A 20,635-nucleotide genomic window follows, 5' to 3' on the forward strand; every position below is an offset into this window, starting at 1 on the left:
GCTGATGACACCGTGCAGAGGAAAAACTTTGGGGTAGGTTTGGGATGCATCTACCTGTGTCAACTGTCTGCTTGCCCTCTCTGTCCACCAAGCACGAACTTCTTCGTCGAAGCTTTGCCATCTTCCAACCATCAAGGGTGTCCTTCCACCTCCCATAGGCCTGGTTTTGCATGTGCTCTTTCGCAGGTAATTCGGTTGATATCTTCCAGGAAGTGCATGAGCTGGCTTTGAGAATGGCCACTTTGGAGGTTTGCCAACGGATCGAAGCTGGGAATTGCCGTGAATTTGATCCGGCAGCAGCAGCAAGCAACGTTGGACCTCTGCCATCAAGCTCCAACGGCAACAGGCTTCACACGCCGGTCGCAAGGCTGAGCAGGGGACGACCATGGCCAGAGGCGGGAGACAGCTGGTCGTCGAAGAAGGCGACCGAGATTTACTGGCTAGGGTTTTTTTTTGGTTCTTTGGTCTGAAAGGGTCCTTTTTTGTTGTGCGTTGTTTATATGGAAGATGAGTGAATTCGATGATGGCCTTACCTCTAGCCTATGCTAAGAGTGATATTGATACACCACCATATACGTTAGTGGAGGTGTAAAACAAAATAAAGGAGTAAAAAGTGTTGTAATATAGCTCATATTATATAATAAAGGAGTAAAAAGTGTTGTAATTAAAGATACTAAAATTTAAATACAGCTCATATTATATAATTCATATAGCTCACAAGATAGATTATCAAATTGATATTGGAGCATACTATTGATCTTTTTAAAAGCTATAAGTATGATAGCTCATAAGAGCTCTATATATAACTAGTCTTATGTGAAATCTTCCAATCCCTAAATATTAGATCAAAAGAGGCAATGTTTTAGGTATGATCATACAATATCTTAATATTAATCATCTTAGGCCTTAAATCATGAGCCTGATAGATAATCTTACATTGATATGATTAGAATTCTAGAATATGAATATGTTGATTGTTTGAACCACTCAAATCAAACGACAAATTCAACTTGTGACCATGGCCATCAAAACACTTGGTGATATTTCATTCATGTGGAGTCTATTTAACATTTGCATCAACAGACTCTGCAAACTCAGCCCATGCAACCCTATACTTTCCTATGTCAACAGTAGTAGTAAAGGGGGCTGTTGTGCTATTCTCATAAACAAAACCACGAGCGAAGGCAATCAAAAGCTCATGATTGATGGGCTCTCGGTGGTACACCTTATAATGCAAGGTCACCATTTTTGAATAGAGGTGAGGATTTGACTAGTATGTTTGCATCCATCAATTGCCTCAGGTTGGCCCCTTCAAAGCTAAGCCCATGATCGGTATGAAAATCGTGCTTTGTGTGACAATATCGCCTTAGCATGGGAAGCCCAAGAAATGGAGGTACCCAAAATGAGACGAGCTTGTTTTAGATGCCATTGTTGTGATCACCCTCTCTGAGATGACAACCTGAAAGCGCATGAGGGCTCATGTTGCTGAAACAAGGAGAGCATGAATGGATATAAAACATGTAGTGAATCAAACCCTTAGCTAGACCACTAGAAAGTGCCAAAGCCATAGAGAAATATTCACAAGTTCTATCCATATTTGGCAACCCTGTCCTAAGTCTTGATTTAAATCAGATAAGGGAGATCCCAAGGAATCATAAGAACAAAGCTTTTAGAAAAAACAATGGAGTGTTTCCAATAGATTAGAAATCGTGAAAGACTATGATAGCAAGATATTAAAGAAGAAACCTAGTCATTTCTAGTGACCTTAGCTTTTATCATCTCAAGATTCTATAAGTGAAAGGACCAAGATAAGTTCTATGAGCTCTTCTCAACCCTTATGTGATCTTATGTGCTCGTAGGAAGTCTTATGGGTCCTTATGATCTCATTCAATCTCTAACAAGATTTTTTGAAATTATATTAGCTCTTACATGAATTATATGAGCTCTTACATAAATTATGAGATCTTACGTTAATTATGAGATCTTAAGAAATATTATGAGCTCATGTATGGTCTTATGAGATCTTGAGAGCTTCTACCATACACTATGTGGTCATAAAAGCTAATCTAGACATTAAAGGATGATCACATTGATCTAGGAAATTTCATGACCTCGTATATGGTCTTATGAGATCTTAAGAGATTCTACCATACACTATGTGGTCATAAAATCCAAGCTTAGACATTATAAGTGTTGAAAGATCGGTAGAGGAGGAGGAGACACACACACAGGAGCAAACCCTAATGTATATTGCAAACCCTAACCATAGAGGGAAGCCATGTCCACTCTCACACAAAGCATAATGCACTAATCCATAATCCACACAACACACAATGAGTTGTGTCCACACTTTACTAACCCTAGCTAATGTCCACACACTATGACCAGCTGGACACGCGGTCATTTATGTCTCACACATGTTCCTACCTAATCTGCCAGCACATAGCATAGCTGGCTCACACTGACATCGAGCTTGAATCTCAACAGCCCCTCTCAAGCTCATGATGTACTGCCGATGAAGATGTAGATGAGCTTGGGATATCAAGACTCTCAACACTCCCCCTCAAGCTCATCCCATGTACTCCCAACATAGTCCGGAAGTACTCAAACTTCTCCCTGCTAAGTGGCTTCGTGAAGATATCAGCCACCTGCTCATCAGTCTTCACATAGTGAAGATCAACTGTACCATCCAGCACCTTTTCTCTGACAAAGTGATAATGGACCTCTATGTGTTTGGTCCTCGCATGAAATACTGGATTCTTTGCCAGCTGCATACTGCTCATGTTGTCACAATGTATGACAACTTTGCCATCAAGAGGCTCACATAAATCTGCCAAGAGACTCTTTAACCAAACAGCCTCGCAACAAGTAGCAATGGCTGCACCCCTGTACTCAGCCTCTGTACTGGATAAAGCAACTGTAGGTTGCTTTTTGCTACTCCAACTCACCACAGCACTTCCAAGTGTAAAAGCATATCCACTAGTAGACCTCCTGTCATATGCGCTACCTGCCCAATCAGCATCTGTGTAGCCATGAATGTCCAAGCTTTTACCACTCTCATAAAATAGACCATAATGTGCTGTGGTCTTCACATATCTCATGATGCGTCTCATGGCATCCAAATGTGGTTTCCTGGGGCTCTGCATAAACTGACTGACTAGCCCCACTGCATAACTCAAATCTGGGCGTGTGATAGTCATGTATATGAGACTACCAACCATCTTCCTGTACATAGAAGGATCATCCAATTCCTCGCCATAATCAGCCCGCAATTTCACATTTTGCTCCAATGGTGTACTCATAGGTTTACACCCTGTCATGCCATACTTTGCCAACATATCCAATGCATATTGGCGTTGTACTAACCAAGTACCTGCATGATCTTTCACCACTTCAATGCCAAGGAAGTATCTCAACTCACCAAGATCTTTCATGTCAAATTTCCCACTTAAAGCTTGCTTGACATGCATCACATCTGCACCATGATCACCTGTAATAATCAAGTCATCCACATAGATGACTAGTAAAACAATCCCATGCTGTGTCTTCTTCACATACAGTGAAGAATCTGCTGTAGAAATCTGAAAACCAAGTGAGATAAGATATCTGCTCATCTTATCACTCCAAGCACGTGGTGCTTGCTTTAGACCATACAATGCCTTTTTCAACCTGCATACGTGAGTAGGATATCTAGGGTGTACATACCCTTCTGGCTGTGCCATGTATACTTCCTCTTGTCGATCTCCATTCAGAAATGCATTCTTGACATCCATCTGATGCATTTCCCAGCCATTAGCTGCAGCAGCAGCCATAGCAATGACTGCTCTCACTGTGCCCATCTTAGCCACTGGGCTAAACGTCTCATCATAATCCAATCCATGGGTCTGTGCATATCCCTTTGCTACCAATCTTGCTTTATGTCTTTCAATAGAACCATCACATTTGCACTTCACTTTGTAGACCCATTTACATCCAATAACATTCTTGTCCTTTGGTAGGGCTACCAGATCCCATGTATCATTATGGACCAATGCGTCCATCTCCACATCCATTGCTTTTTCCCATACATGCTCTCCAATAGCCTCTGTGTAGCATGTAGGTTCCACATGCTTTACCATAGATGTCATGTATGCATAGTGCATAGCAAAATCTCTGTATGTCAACCTGTCAACAGGATATCTGACCCTCTGGGATCTCCGCAATGCATGCGGGTCACTCTGTACACCTGTGACTCTAGCATGTGGTGGCACATATCTGTCCTGTCTAGCACCAGGTGTGCGTAAAATAGGTATGCCAAGCTCCTTATCCAAACTTTCAGAACTGGATGACTCATATCCTGTGATTCCAATCCCTTCGACTTTCTTCTTTCCTTTGTCCATAGCACTACTCCCAGTGCTTACACTCTCATGCCTCAAACGTCCTGACCATGGACGTACACTGCTACTCTCAGCTTCTGCTCTACTGGGTGGCCCAGACATAGTAGTAGAACTAGAACTTGCTTGTGGTGGCAAGTTCACATGTACATCAGCTTCAAGTGACTCAATAACACCCTCATCTTTTGCTTTATACCAACTAGCAAGCTCATCAAACACCACATCACGTGAGATGACCACTTGTCTAGTTTGAGGGTTATAGCATTTGTATGCCTTTCGATCCTGTGCATATCCCACAAATATACATTTCTCTGCCTTAGGATCCAACTTTCTTCTCCTTTCATCAGGCACATGAACATAAGCTATGCATCCAAACACTTTAAGATGTCCAATGTCTGGCGTGTAACCTGTGAGCCGCATCTCTGGCGTGCTTCCATGAATGGCTGCTGTAGGTGTTTTGTTCAATATGTATACTGCAGTAGCACATGCTTCTGCCCAATAGTAATCTGGCATGCTCTTTTCATTAAGCATTGCCCTTGCCACTTCACATATGACTCTGTTCTTTCTCTCAGCCACACCATTCTGCTGAGGTGTATACCTGCAAGTCAATTGTCTTCTTATTCCATGCTTCCTCAAGAAATGCTCAAAAGCTTTTGAGGTGTATTCACCACCTCCATCTGTCCTCAGACATTTAATCCAACAGCCATACTGCTTTTCTGCAAAAGCTTTGAAATCCATGAATTTTTCCAATACTTCACTCTTCTCCCTGAGAAAGTATATCCATGTCATCCTGCTAAAGTCATCAATGAATGTAACATAGTATAAACTGCCTTTGATAGATGGGTTTTGTGCAGGACCCCATACATCACTGTGCACGATCTCAAGTGGCCTGTTACTCATATTTCCTTCTCTAGGAAATCTCAACCTTGCCTGCTTCCCAAACTGACAGGCTTCACAAACATGCATATGTCCATCATATTTGAACCTAGGCAAACCATTGACAATGCCTCTTGTTTGCATGTTCTTTAATCTCTGTATATTTACATGGCCAATCCTCTTGTGCCACATATCAATATCCTGTACCACATTCCTGCTCTTTGAGAACATGGCTGATTTTCGCTCAGGAATTCCAGCATCCAGCTTAAACAGTCTTCCTTCTTTCTTGCCTTTAGCAATCACTCTACATCCATGTTTGAAGTCTTCAACAAAGCATCCATGCTCGTTGAATCTAACCTGTAATCCGTGTTCCACCATTTGACCAACTGAGGCCAAGCTTTTAGTGATTGAAGGCACATACAGCACATCTGACATAGACTTTGTCTGACCATTATGCATGACCAATGGTACACTTCCAACATGTGTAATGACATGCTGGGTATCATCACCTGTTTCCACATAGCCTTTGACATCCATTGGCTTCATGTGCTCAAACCATTCACCATGGCATGTCATATGATTTGATGCTCCTGAGTCCATATACCATGTATCATCATTCTCAGCATTTGTTGTCATAGAGCCCACAACATGCTTCATGGCAAACAAATGATTTGCAGTTCCATCATTGCTACTTGATGCATAGTTGCCACCATGTTGTGCATAGTTTCCACCATAATGACCACCACGCTGTGCTCTTCCCCCTCTCAAATCATTCTGTTTGCGAAAGCAATCTCTCGCCATATGACCATATTTGCCACAATAATGGCATTCCACATCTTGCATAGAATTTTGTTGGCCTTGCCAACAACGTCCTCGACCACGGGGGGTACCTCTACCTCGCTGAGGTGCATAACCACGACCACCTCGAGCACCATAAGAAGGCTGAAAATTCTGTTGTGGAGGTCTATCCTGCCATCCACGACCATTACCACCACGTCCACGCGATGCAAATCTCCCCCTGCCTCTAAAACCTCTCTGCGAGTAAAATGCCTGATTTCTGCCATCATCATGGCTAGTAGATGCATCCTGAAATGAATCATTGAGCTTGATTTCCTCAACCAACAAGAGGGAAACCAACTCATCGAAGTCGGGTAAACCTGTACTTCTCACTGAGATAGATGTATCAAAGGATGTGTATTCCTTGCCAAGACCACGCAAGGTAATATCCACCAAATCATCATCAGGCATGGGGGCATTTATTGTGGCCAATGCATCTGCAAACTTCTTGATTTCTTGCACATAATCATGTATGCTCCTTTTATTCCTTTTCACATTGTGTATCTGCTGTCGCAATTGAGACTTGCGAGCACTCGTATCTGTATCAAACATCTTGACCAAAGTATCCCATGCATCTTTGGGATTCTCAGCATCCTGAATGTGTATGAGCATAGCATCAGAAATGCATATAGACAAATAATGCAGCACTTTGAATGCTCTCTCTGACCATTGCTTATGAGCAATATCAAGAAACTCTTTATCCTGTACTTCCATGCCTGGAAGTTCTTCCTATCCAGCTTCTCACCAACAATCTGAACTGGATTGTCCGACATATCTGCTCAATGTACACCTTCCGCACACTTCAAATCTGTAAATGAGCCTTCCTCAGCTCAACCACACTCCAATGAATGTTCCAGATACTCCAGGATAGCCAACAAACTCCAAATTTGATGTATAAAATCAACCTGTAATCATCCAAGATGAACTGACTCACGCAGTGCGGAATACCCTGTATTGACACGCCTTCCAAGGCTCCAAATCACAATGTAATGGTGCAATCAAGTCTAGGAAACTTGCATTGACACCTAATGAACCTCAATGTTGAGTATCAACTCCATCTGACATGTGTAATCATCAATTTTTGAAAACTCCTTTTTCTGTTTTTGAAAAAACCAGAAAAACCAAAAAAAACCAGTAATGATTTGGCTCTAATTCCTTCAATATTTGACCAAATTGAGCAACCAGGCATTCATTGGCTTAGCAATAGTGTCCATCAACTCCATGTAAGAGAAATTTGTCCAATTGTAAAACACCAAAGATTAATTGCTCGATTAAAATGCTCTGTTTCTCTGCAACAGTGGACAGCCTGTTTTAATCAGCTCATTCCCAGCTCAATTAAGCATCATTGGCCAAACAAATCACATAGCCCTCTTCTCCAAGATGTAAAGCATCCAATTGCTAAGAGAGTTGTGGAAGATATCAAGCAACAAGTGAGTAATCGACCTCCTCGTAGGCAAAAACCAGAAAAACTGCCCTGTTTCCTACTGTCTGGCTGCGCCGCCTGCAATTGAGGTGTTTGGGAGTGTTTATAATGTCAATTGATGATAGTTATAGGTGCCCAACACACCTAGGTACCTGTGCAACCCACCAATGCTTTGATTTTCACCAAAAATAGGCTCCAAATGCATCAATTTTTGACTGTCTTCTCTCTGTTTTGTGAGAGCTCAAAAAACCAGTAATTTCACTCAATCAAATGCATGTAAATTGCTCCAAAATCACAGTAGGGCTTGCATAGAAGTTGCCAATACATCCCTCATTGTCAGATACATGTTTGCTTTGCCAGAATCACACATATTTCCACCATACATCAATGTTCCCAAGCTTTAATGGAAAGCTTCAAAAACCAGAATTTTTCTTTGCTTTGATTTGCTCTAAAATGCTTTGCTTTTGCCTGTTTCACCTGCAATCCGCTCAAGGATGTTTAGAAGACCTTACCCGGTAGGCCAAGCTCTTAGATCTGATAGTATTTGGTGTGCTCCAAGCTTCACAGCTCCAATGGCAGCTTCACAGCTTCTTCTCCCTCTTCACTCACTATTTGTTGTGCTCCAAGCTTCACAGCTCCAATGGCAGCTTCACAGCTTCTTTTCACAGCTTCTTTTCACAGCTTCTTCTTCTCCCTCTTCACTCACTCACTCATAAACCCTAATTAACAGCACAAGGCTCTGATACCATGTTGAAAGATCGGTAGAGGAGGAGGAGACACACACACAGGAGCAAACCCTAATGTATATTGCAAACCCTAACCATAGAGGGAAGCCATGTCCACTCTCACACAAAGCATAATGCACTAATCCATAATCCACACAACACACAATGAGTTGTGTCCACACTTTACTAACCCTAGCTAATGTCCACACACTATGACCAGCTGGACACGCGGTCATTTATGTCTCACACATGTTCCTACCTAATCTGCCAGCACATAGCATAGCTGGCTCACACTGACATCGAGCTTGAATCTCAACAATAAGGTGATCACATTAATCTAAATTGTATACATGCAAGCAAAATTATGGTAAAGATTACCACCTCAACATGGAAAGGGAGAAGCATAGTGGCAAATGTATATTAAGTTCAAAGAACTCTTATGAGCATAAAGTAACTCTTTTGTTCACTTTTACTTCTCAAATGAATCCTAGTCATGCAAGAAAAATCATGTTTATGACTACCGCCTTAATATGGAAAGGAAGAAGCACAATGGCAAATGTATATTAAGTTTAAAGAACTCTTATGAGCATAAAGCAACTCTTGTGTCCACCTTTACTTCTCTTATGAGCATAAAGCAACTATTGTGTCCACTTTTATTTTAAACTATTATAATTATTTATGGGCCAAGCACTCATGGCATGATATCTTTACTTTAAGACTCAAGTCTTTAAATATAATTCTATTTCCTAGCAAGTTCCTTGCTTCTTTAACTTGTCACTTGCATATGTGTTTTTGTAAGGTTTGACTTGGGTAGCATAATAACGTTTTTTTGAATGCTAAAAACTTATTCTCATCTAAGTGACACGGAGTCATTGACAATTGGGGGTAAAAAAATATCACTATTAGAGCTATAGCTGCACTGGTTTTGGCGGATTAATTTATCATGGCTATAGTTACGCTAGTGTAGCGCTAGTGTCTATCTCTTGCTCTCCTATCTTGGCATCTCCTATGTTAGTGCCAAAGATTCCTAGTTTTGAGATTGGGTTGGTGATTGGTTTAGATGACACAAGAAACATTGTATCTCCACAAAGTAGCAATCTAATGAGTGGGACACTAGCATCACTCTCTTAATGTTTCTCTCACAGCTAGTATACCTAAGACTAGGATAAAATTTGTTGTCTGGGTACATTCCTAGGGAACTTAGCTTTGATCATCTTAAAATATTATAAACAGTAGGACCAGGCTAAGTTTGATGAGCCCTTCTCAACCCTTATGTGATCCTATGGGCTCATAGAGGAAGTCTTATGGATCTTATGATCTCATTAGATCTCTAACAAGATTTTATGAAATTATATGAGATCTTACATAAATTATGAGATCTTAAGAAAGATCATGAACTCATGGATATGGTATTATGAGATCTTAAGAGGTTCTATAGCTACACTTTGAAAGCTATGTACGTAGCTTCTAACAAAACACTCACTCTTTCTCACCATTCCCATGCAAAATGTTCTTTCCCATTGTTTCGCAATATCAATACAATTCTTTTGTCCTATTTGTATATATTTTAACTTAGTGCAGCTAGCTTAGTATGGTTTCCCAATTTATTTTTCGATTAATCAATTTGAAGTGGTGAGAGGTAACCTTAGAGATCCTTAGAGATGAAATCTTGACGCGTGGAAGACTGGAGGTTCGGAGCTCTAGAGGTTTTCATATTCTGGAGAGTTCGGAGAGAGGCTTTAAATACATTGTGTGTAGTATTTTCTTGTCGGGCAATGACCTAGTGAAAGAGAGATAAAGGCTATTGTATATGTTTTTTTAATTTCAATTTACATTCAAAGAGATGTTTGACACAAAGTGAGAAAAAGAGATGGATATGAACACACTAAGAGGGGGAGAGAGGGAGACATTTTCGCTAAGGTGTAAAACCTTACTATAATCATTAATTACTGCTGCGACACATTAGAGAGAGATAATAATGATCTAAAGTTTTGGATTACGTATGAGAGGGAGAGAGAGAGAGAGAGAGAGAGAGAGAGAGAGAGAGAGAGAGAGAGAGAGAGAGAGAATATCTTACTATAATCATTAATTACTGCTGCGACACATTAGAGATAATAATGATCTAAAGTTTTGGATTACGTATGAGAGGGAGAGAGAGAGAGAGAGAATATCTGTCAGTTTGATGAGGAGAGAGAAAACCTTAGTTTTTAAGATAGGTGGTCGTTTAGCTTGAATATGGGCATGCTAGTATTGGTAAAATAATTCTCTTACTTTTTGATATAAGATGAGAGGACATACCTACATTTTAACGTATGTTACATTGAGTTTTTGTGTGTGTGTGAGAGAGAGAGAGAGAGAGAGAGAGAGAGAGAGAGAGAGAGAGAGAAGAAGAAGAAGAAGAAGAAGAAGAAGCTCTTTTAACATCGTAGGAACAATCCCAAGAGATGAAATATGATCTATCCGACGGGAGTGAGATTCGAACACAAGACGTGTTGAATAACAACTCCATATATGAGCTAACCAATCTACCACACATTGGGTGATAGAAAGGTGAGAGAGAGAGAGAGAGAGAGAGAGAGAGAGAAGAAGAAGAAGAAGAAGAAGAAGAAGAAGAAGAAGAAGAAGAATTTAAGTATTTCAATTTGTAATAATATTGATGTTTGAATAATTAAGTATAAAAGTTTTAAAGGAACCAATTTTTAAAAATAACTAATTTTTTAAAGAACCATTTACTCATTTGTGGTTCAATTCTCCACATATGCAATTCATTCTCTATATAGGAAATTGTATTATCTAGATAATAGCCTATATTTCTTATTCATTCTCTATATAGGAAATTGAATTACCTAGATATTGGCCATATTGTGTATATAGTAAATTGAATTATCTAGATATTGGCTCATACTCTCTACATAGGAAATTTAATTCCCTAGATACTAGTTCATATTTCCTATATATGAAATTGAATTACCTAGATATTGGCTCATACTCTCAATATAGGAAATTTAATTACCTAGATACTAGTCCATATTTCCTATATATGAAATTGAATTACCTAGATATAAGCCATATTTCCTACATATAGAGGATTGAGTAAATGGGGAATAAGATTGTGTAGATATATATAGGAAATTTCCATCAACATAACCAGGAAATCTCTCAAAATTTCCCATATATGATAAAGTTCACTATATAGGGAATGAAAAAAAGTGCCTGGCGCTTTAGCCGCTCCAGCAATGCCGTTACAAGAGCCCAAGAAATCCTCTTCATCGTCTTCCACCTCCGCTGGCCTACGGATTGGCGTGGCAATTAAACGGTCCAGGAGCACGGCCTCTCGATCCACATATCGACGCGCCGTCTCACCTTCTGACTGCTTCAAGTTTGCCACCTGCTGCTGCAGGTACACATTCTCCAGCTCTTCTTCTTTCCTGAAATACTCAATCATCGCTGATGTCAACCTTGGCCAGCTTTCGCAAACGTCTTCAATCTGCTTTTGATACCACACTTGAGCCAAACCCTCTAGAAATGTGGGAAGAACCAACAGCCATCTATCTTCAGTAAGAATGCAATTACGCATCAACAACCCTTTTCCTCCTCCTTTAGCCGCTCCAGCAGTGCCGTTACAAGAGCCCAAGAAAGCATTGTCATCCTCTTCATCATCTTCCACCTCCGGTGGAGGGGCAGCTGCTCCTACATTCTCATCAACGGCCATGAAGTCCAGCATCAACCGCTCATCCTCTGCGTCTAAAGTCTCTTCTGGGCAGTTGGTCACTTATGCAGGCCGGCGACATTGCTCGCCGTGCCGCAAACTGCAGCAGCCCAACCCACAGCCCCGCCGCTGCTGCCAGACAGGCCCAACCCCTTCTCCAGATCTCCTGCTGGCTGATAAAGCTGAATGGAAGCGTACACTCCACGCCACTACTTACCGAACTTACAAAGCGTTACCACGAAGCAACAGACCTTTTGGTCTTCGAGGTGCATGCCATCTCCATCCTGTAGCTCACCATACATGTTATGATTAAATGCACATTATGCAAAATGTTATGTACATATCTGCATCTCCACCTTCTTTGGCTGGAAGTTTATAGGAACATAATGAGAACAATCTTAGTTTTAGTTGACAACATGTGTGAATGCTAATTGTGGACTTGCATCATGATCCTGTAGAGCTCTTTGTAGAGCTCTTTTTGACTTGATGGGCTGAAGTTCTAAGCTCTTTCTTAGTTTTTGTCTTGAGAATCTCAAGCTTCACCTATTCAAATCCCCCCCCAATCTCTATTTTATGCTTTTCGGACATATTGGGGCTTGAAATTATCAGTTGCCTTTTTTCAAAATTGATCCCTAATCAGACTTTTCCAGTCTAAATACGCTTTCATCCTTCAGATTTTGTTTTTCCCTGTCATGAATACAGATTTTGCCCTTTTGCGGGAGATTTTTGCTCTTGCAGAGAATCTGACACAAGCTGATGTTGCAGAGGTATTATGTAACACAATGATTAGTTTCTTTTCTAGAACTGGTTCTTAACAGCAAACTGAAACATAATTTGAGAGGTTATGCAAAAAGCATTATGAACTATATTTCTCACTCTCCTCGGGTTTCAAGTATGTTTGGGTATCAAATCATAACAAAAGAAAGATGGCCATGTTCCCCGTCTCAGTTAGTAGGCTTTGTTCCTATCAGATAATGGTCTTTGCACACGACCTTTAAGCATTATGACTTTTAGTTTTAACCAAATTATGGTACCCAACCATGTGCAGGACAGTAGATAATGCTTTCTTCAAAATGCATGGCTTTCTTATAGTGTTCAATTCCTTAAACATTAAGCATGGCCCACCCAACCACCTTCAAAATGCATGGCTTTCTTATAGTGTACAATTCCTTATAAACATTAAGCATGGCCTAAACCTGTGACATGGCTGGACTTTACAGGTTAGACTGATGGACGTTCTTCGAGCATATGACATGGTCCTTCAGAAACATGGAATGGTACAGTTATCCACAACTTGAATTAATCAAAATGTTCCCTGGCTGGAAGTATATGTTTCCTGCTGTGGTTAGCAAAAGTTGGTTTTCCTTAGACAGTTCATCCTGTGCCAGGATCCTGCAGAAGACACATTCTACTACAGAATGCTCCTCAAGTTGAGTCTGAGGTCTGAAAAGGACTGGTGGAAAAGACTCAATCAGGAAATTGTAGTAAGTAGTTTATTGTGGCCTGTTCATCAAATAGTAGTGATACTATTGGATTTTGATATGATGTTGGTCTAAGAAATCTTGAAACAACTGATTGCAAGAGGCTTCATCCGTTGGCTTTGCAGAAAAACGATATCCTCATGAAGGTCACTTCCTTTCGGAATCACAAACTTCTTCTGTGCTACTGGCTGCAATGGCGCTGTCACCATGAAAAGGGAGTTCTTCAGGAGAAAAGCTCAAGAAAGGGTCACTTTCTGGAAGGAGAAAACGATAGAGACTGCAATGAAATAACATCACATGATGGCAACAAACAGCATGCTGATATCCCTACGTTGCCTACATCACAGCAACAGAAATCCAAGGGTGGTGCCCAAAACACCATGAAAAATCTGTCTGTAGTGCCATTTTATTCAGGAGTCTTACCAATAAAAGTAAGTAGAGAAAAGAGCTTTTGCCTTGAGGAAAATGGGTTCAATGAATTATAATCACCGAAGCTGCTAGCAGCAACAGTCTAACATTCTGAATGTTGACCTTTTCTAGGATACCCTTCTTGTTATGGATGTGGTTGAGTTACCTGCTGTTGGAGATCTAAAATGTCTCAATAGATTTGATCTTAAGGGTGTTGCTGCTTCATTTCAAGCATGGCAGAGGTGGTCTTTAGATCTTTTCAAGCAGTATTTTTTCAGAACCCCACTGTTTAGAAAGCACGTGCACCCGCACGCGTGTGCATGTGTATGTGTGTGTGTGTGGGTACTGAGATTTCAGTCATGGTATCTCCAGGGTAGTCCGTCAGAGAAAGAAGAAGCGTTGCTCAAGGGAGAAAAGTGCTCGTCAATGGTGAGGCAAAGAACCATGGTCTTTTACATCATACTCTTAATTTCATAATGTCTTGTGCTTATCAGATTGTCTCATTAAACTTCGGTCACGTTTTTATGTTGATCATCATGGGAACCACGTCCTTTCCATACATGTATGAAGCTGTGTGTCTACACTGACACCAAATCAAGATCATCTTCTGATCTCAATGTTGCCTTCTCTCAGCACAACCATATTGTTCTCTATCAGATTTTAGATTCAATTTCTAGCAGCAGGAGTTGCTTAGGTTGGCTGATTTGCATAGAGCTAGATGCCACTCGTTGGGAGTTCCAAATGTTCCAGGCAATGACCTGTTGCTAGTATCAACTGCCACAAGAAGTATGATGTGTGTGCTGTGTCACAGCTAGAAACCTATCTAGTACTCTGAGAGTCACTTTTTACTGAGAACCTCAACCTATTACACTGTTGCATGGAGGGATGTCTAATTGTGAGCACTTCCGGTTTGAGTGGTGTAAAGAGGGAGACGCTCGTCATCTGTCTAGTGGATAAGATGATGAACCATGTTCTAATCGAAGATTTCTGCAATGCTATGATGAGAAACATGAATTTTATGCCATCCATTTACTTGTACCTGATGAGACGTTATGCTTAATTATATATCCCTCTTTTCCTTGTATCGATTCTTGCCATGCTTAATCATGCATGAAAATCTATGAGAATATGCAAGGTAAGAAGTCACATGGAAAAAAAAACTGAGAATTAACAACTTCAATAAAACAATGTTAACTACCTTGTAGATGTATATGGATGTATAAGAATGCGATTGAGGTGTCTTATTCATCTTTTACAGCATGCCATGAAGTCTAACCATAGCAACGTACTGGCAGGAGACTAGCAGTGTGCTTCAATGACAAGAACGTTCTTGCAAGGGCATGGGGCTTTTGGCAACAACTGTCTTCTACAAGAATGACCCAAGCAAACCTGTGGCATTACAAGTATGTTCAAACCTTGCATACTGGGCATGCTCCATTTTTTCTCTATGCCTCATTAGCATCAATTGCAAGCATTGGATCTTCCTACTGTTTTTAGATGTGTAGAAGTGATTACTCCATCTCATTAAAAGAACCAAGATTTCATTATGTGGGCTTCAGCACTGGCTACTACCACACATTTCTGGCTAATGCAACTTGTTGTAACTTGTTGGCACTGGATGCGTTGGTTTAGCTCTATGCTAGTGCATTATTCAAAGCAACGAAAGTCCTAATTATGGTCTTCATTCACTGGATCTGGATTGTTCCAAATCTACAGTTTGCTTCAGCAAAAGTGCTTTGGTTTGTGGAGTAATCATTGTCATCTTCTGAAAGAATTATGCAAAGCTGGAGAAGATTTCCATGAAAAACGACTTTGCCTCTCAGTATTGTCTGAGTGGAAGGGTTATGCCTCGTCTTTGAAGGTAAGGTATTCTGTATTGTTGTGCCCATTTTTGTTATGAAGAGTTGACAATTAGTTGATCATCACAAATGACCTAAGTGCCTTTTGTTGGTGGGTCTTCAGATGGAGGGAGCTAAATGAAGAACGTATTTTTTAATCTATTAACAAAAAAATTGATAAAGATGAATGTAATGGAGCGTCATGCCTTGATGTTTTAGGCTCTCTGCAAAGACTTGTGCAAAGGACGTGCTTTTTGGGCGTGGAAAAGGGTTGCCAGTTTTCATAAGCGTGCTGCTCAAGTTGTGAGTCTTCTAACAGGCTTAACTGACTTCTTTAATGTCTGAGTCAAGAAGAGTTGTTTTAGTTGAAGGCATAACTGGAACTATTTGTTTACTTGGCACTTTGGACTGATGTCTTGTTATCACAGATGGATTGCAGACTACTTTCCACAAGCAGAAAACTTGTGTCCTTATGGAGATCAAGGTCCTGTTAGCTTTTCTACTCTCTAATATGATTTCTCCACCTCTCTCAACGAATAAGATGTACAGACTATATGTGCTTGTGACTTTGATAATTCTCTATTGACATGTCCACATTCTTATCTTAACAGGCTGGTTAGTGTAAATCAACATAAAGCTGTGCTCTCTCAATGCCGGAAGATTCACCAAATTCATGTCTTATCTTCATGCTTTCAAGGTAAATTGATTCACCAAATTCATGTCTTATCTTCATGCTTTCAAGGTAAATTGATCATTCTCTATAGTATGTGGTATGGCTCAGTTTCTCCTCCTGCCAAAATAGGCCAAAGTGGCCTATGAGCCTAAATATTACGTGGAAGCATGACTAGATTAACTGCTGCAATTAACGTTAATAAGATGTACAAACTGAAAACGCAGAAAGAGAAGAGGTAAAAACTTGCATTTCGACCTAATCTACTGCATATGCATGAACTAAATGGATAGTCAAGAATATTTACAATGATCTGAAGTAGATCTAGACACTTGAATGCCGTGCGTTAACTTCCTCCGCATGCTAATGACTAGATCGGCTTCTCCAACTATACTTGCCTTCTGCTGATCCTGGATAGATCTTAGTGCCTCAGAGAACCGTTCTCTTGAGGGGTTGTTCCCGTCTTTCGATTTTCCACTTGTAAGGGTGTGAGATCGTCTCCTGGATAGATTGAGGGGCTTCTCCCTCCTTGCATCTTTCCCCACGCGCCATGCATCTGAGAGATAGAGATGTAAAACCGTAGAAATCCTAAACCCAGAAAACCCTACGCCAAACGTCTCTACAGGAAGCCAATAAATGGACAAACCCACAAACGTCTCCACGGGAAGCCAAAATGGCATAGGAGACCAAAAAAGCAGTGCGTGTGTGTGATCCAATGATCCACTGATTGGGTATAGTTGCATTAATCATATGCAATCTGTCAGTTTCTCCTTCTGGGATGTTAGGTGGATGCCTCTCTTTGATCATCCCGAAGACTCTTAAAATATGCAATCTGTCAGTTTCTCCTTCTGGGATGTTAGGTGGATGCCTCTCTTTGATCATCCCGAAGACTCTTAAAATTCTTCCAATCAAGTGTTGTCAGGCTAGATATACCCTATTGCACAGAGGCGGGGAGAGGGGAGAGGGGGGGGAGGGGTCTGCCAACATCATCTCTGATAAGGTCGTTTCACATAATGGGCTATCCTCATCTGCTGAGCTTGGGGCCCTATGACATAAAAATATCCACATACTCCTTCAAGCCCGGATGATGGAAGAAACTAGAGGGGATGACGGGGTGTAGTACTCTACTTCAAAGAAAATAAAAAGAGTGATGTGCTTCGAGTCACCACCGTTCTCAAGGACACATCTAAGAACACGGTAGATGAAGAAATCCTTCCAGGGATGAGTACCAGGAAGGAATGCTCTAACCACCGACTCGCAAAGCAAAGCTTTGAACAAATCTCTGGATTAATGATCCTCACTCCCCCTTCATGCTTGGGAAGGATAATTGTTTCCTAAGTAGCTGTGGCCCTAGTATTTGATGTGCCATCAAGCAACATAAGCTTTCAAGTGAGATATATAAAAGACCTTATGTATCCTTGGAGTAGCAATTGATATGCCACCTCTCCATCTCTTCTCAAAATCTTGTAAGGGCCATAATAATGGTGAGCAAGCTTAGTGTTGGTGTTTCCCTTGAGAGAACCATACCTCGTCTTGGGTATCCTCAAGAACACATAATCACCCTCTTTAAATTCCAATGGTCTTCTGTGTGCATCTTCATAATGCTTCATCTTTTCTTAAGACTTCTTGATATTATCTTTGTCTGTTTGCAAAGGGCTTGCATTCTTTCCACTTCATCCTTGACTGACATGAGGGTTCACATCCTCTTGCTTAAAAGCCACAATAGGTAGATACACCTCATAGCCATACAGCGGCCTCAAAAGGTGACATCCCAATGCTCACACGATAGGTGCTATTGTATATAAACTCTGCCAAATGCAACCACTCATCCCATGCATGTTGTGTCTAATAGTAATAATGCCTCAAGTAGGACTCAAGCTATTTGTTGACCCTTTCCATTTGACCATCGGTTTTCGTATGGTATGACGTGCTAGGAGTCAATTGAGTGCCCACACTCTCAAATACTATACACCAAAAAGTGCCCATGAATTTCATAACTCTATCACTCACTATTTGTTGTGGCATACCATGTAACTTAAACACAAATTCCATGAATTGGTGTGCACCCATAGATGCTAAATATTTCAACTTTGTAGGCACAAAATAGGCAGCTTCCATCAAGCAATAAACTCTATCCCATCCCCTCTTGGTAAGAGGAAGTCCAATAATGAAATCCATTGCAATATGCATCCACTTACCTTGCAGAATAGGTAGAGGTTGAAGAAGCAAACCACCAAGTTTATGTGTGGGATCCTTGTTGAGTTGACAAGGCATACGCTTGGAGACAAACTCACATACATCTCCCCATAGAGTCATAGGCCCTTCCAATGAAAACTCTTTCTTATTGCATCATAGGTCTTAAAGGGACCCAAATGTCTCACCATGGGAGAAGAATGAATCTCAACCAGAACCTTTTGCTTGAATAAGGTGTAGACTTTCCAGAGGGTAAATCAGTCCAGTAACTACCTCTATTTTAGCATATGTGTGCATGCTTCTCCTCATATATTTCTGCCAACAGCATGGCCTCTTTGAGAGTAGTTGGACTTTGTGCTTTCACATCAGCCCCTATGGTTAATCTTAGCCCTTTGATGTACTTAACAAGCTTGAAATTCTCACTAAACACATCAACATGTAGCATGAGTTTCAAAAACTTGCGTGTGTAGTCCTTGACACTATTTTGCCCTTGTTCTAAGTCATCACAATCACACACCAACTTGTCCTTATGAAATTGTGAGATATAAGCCTCTCTCATTTCATCTTTGCAGGCATTCCAAGTTGTAATGTCACTTCCTTTGAGATTGTAGGTTCCTCCACCAAGCATGATATCCCTTCAAATGCAAGGTAGCAAACTCACTTCTTGGATTCATTTCAAAGTAGAACTCTTATTTATTCACCCACTCTTCAAATTCGTTATTTGAGGTGGTTTCTCCCTTGAACTTTGCCAAAACAACTTTATCCTTTACCTTTGAACTCATCTCTCCTATCATGTGCATTATCCATCCCAATGCAACCTTGAGAAATGCCCTTTGTGACTCCGATTTCCATCATAGCGAGAAGAATCAAAGGCAATGCCTTTGCCCCTTAGCATAGCCTAAAGATGAAGGATGCATTTGGTGATGCAAATTTCCCATGGATAATGACAAATGTGGCTGATTTGCCTTATTGCCATAATCAACCTCATCCATGTCTCCAAACACTAAGCTTTTTGATGGCTTAGCATAATCTCCCATGTTTTTCTTGGTTTGGTGTATCCCAAATTCATGAGACTCTCTTTATATGAGCCTTGCAAAGGAGTAGTGCCTTGGCATGTTGGCAACCTAGCATCTTAACTTGGTTGTGGCATACCTCCATTCTTAAATTCACTTCTCAAAGCCGACATCTCACTTTTGAAGCCCTCGAGAAGTTGAGCTTGAAGTTGGGATTGTTGTTATTTGAAATTCTCCATCATAGAATCCATCATGAATCTCATCATTAGCATGACCATTTGTATATCATTGGTAATCAAAGGACACCAGTTGCATTTTGTAACCCTTTAGCATTCCCATTGCCCACATTAGTATGCACATGGCCTTTATTTGCAAACTTAGCATCGATGCCATCATTGTGTTCATCAATTCCGACATGTTGCCTAAGCTCCACATCATCTTTATACTCTCCATTGTCATTGTCCACCATCTTTTGAAGAATCTCCGGGTTCTTGTAGCGTCTTTCTCCCGGCATATTTACAAGCTTAAAATGCACAATCGACTAACCAAATGACCTCCAATTTTTGCACCTGTGATGCTTAAGAGATAGGCTTTATGTGAGGATTGCTGTTATTACTTAGTATTTCATCCACTTATCTGTATATTTAAGACTGAAAGTAGACTCGAGAGACTTGAACACAGATGTTTTATTGATTGAAATTGTGATACAATAGGCTCCTTATATAGGAGTCCAAGAGACACGAATGAAAAGACACATCCCATGACCAATAGTCATGACTCTAGGCGAAGGGACACATCCTTTGGACGAATAGCTGCAACCATTGGGTGAAGAGTTGCAACCCTAGAGCGAAGGGGTGTGACCAGTCGTCGAAGGAGTGTGGCTCTTGATGAAGAGGCATGTCTCTAGAGCGAATAGTCGTGACCATCCGAGTGTAGGGGTCCTCTGTAATCTTGTCACTTCAGTATCTGTAACCATAAGGAGATTGTGTATAATGAACTAAGTCACAATCGTGACATTCTCTTCCATTTAAAATAAAACCCATGTGATTAAATGAGAGTCTGTCGTCTGCCAAAGAATTCTTGGAGGAG

The 20,635-nt window shown here is 40.7% G+C and overlaps 1 protein-coding gene across 2 annotated transcripts in view; it reads left to right on the plus strand.

Moving 5' to 3' along the window:
• Positions 1–11,475: 11,475 nt before the first annotated feature.
• LOC147604399 (uncharacterized) overlaps positions 11,476–20,635 on the plus strand; it is a 92,665-nt gene continuing 83,505 nt past the window's right edge. For both annotated transcript variants that reach the window (XM_086795242.1, XM_086795243.1), the window contains exons 1-12: positions 11,476–12,209; positions 12,646–12,710; positions 13,164–13,220; positions 13,332–13,427; positions 13,550–13,855; positions 13,965–14,074; positions 14,205–14,261; positions 15,128–15,235; positions 15,549–15,693; positions 15,890–15,973; positions 16,099–16,154; positions 16,282–16,367. In XM_086795242.1, the coding sequence (XP_086651368.1) occupies positions 11,798–12,209; positions 12,646–12,710; positions 13,164–13,220; positions 13,332–13,427; positions 13,550–13,855; positions 13,965–14,074; positions 14,205–14,261; positions 15,128–15,235; positions 15,549–15,693; positions 15,890–15,973; positions 16,099–16,154; positions 16,282–16,367 (1,582 nt within the window). In that variant the 5' untranslated portion in view covers positions 11,476–11,797. The remainder of the gene's footprint in view (positions 12,210–12,645; positions 12,711–13,163; positions 13,221–13,331; positions 13,428–13,549; positions 13,856–13,964; positions 14,075–14,204; positions 14,262–15,127; positions 15,236–15,548; positions 15,694–15,889; positions 15,974–16,098; positions 16,155–16,281; positions 16,368–20,635) is intronic.

The sequence above is a fragment of the Cibotium barometz genome, chromosome 62 (genome assembly GCF_041138505.1).
Source record: "Cibotium barometz isolate CiBa-2024 chromosome 62, ASM4113850v1, whole genome shotgun sequence".
Taxonomy (NCBI): Eukaryota; Viridiplantae; Streptophyta; class Polypodiopsida; order Cyatheales; family Cibotiaceae; genus Cibotium; species Cibotium barometz.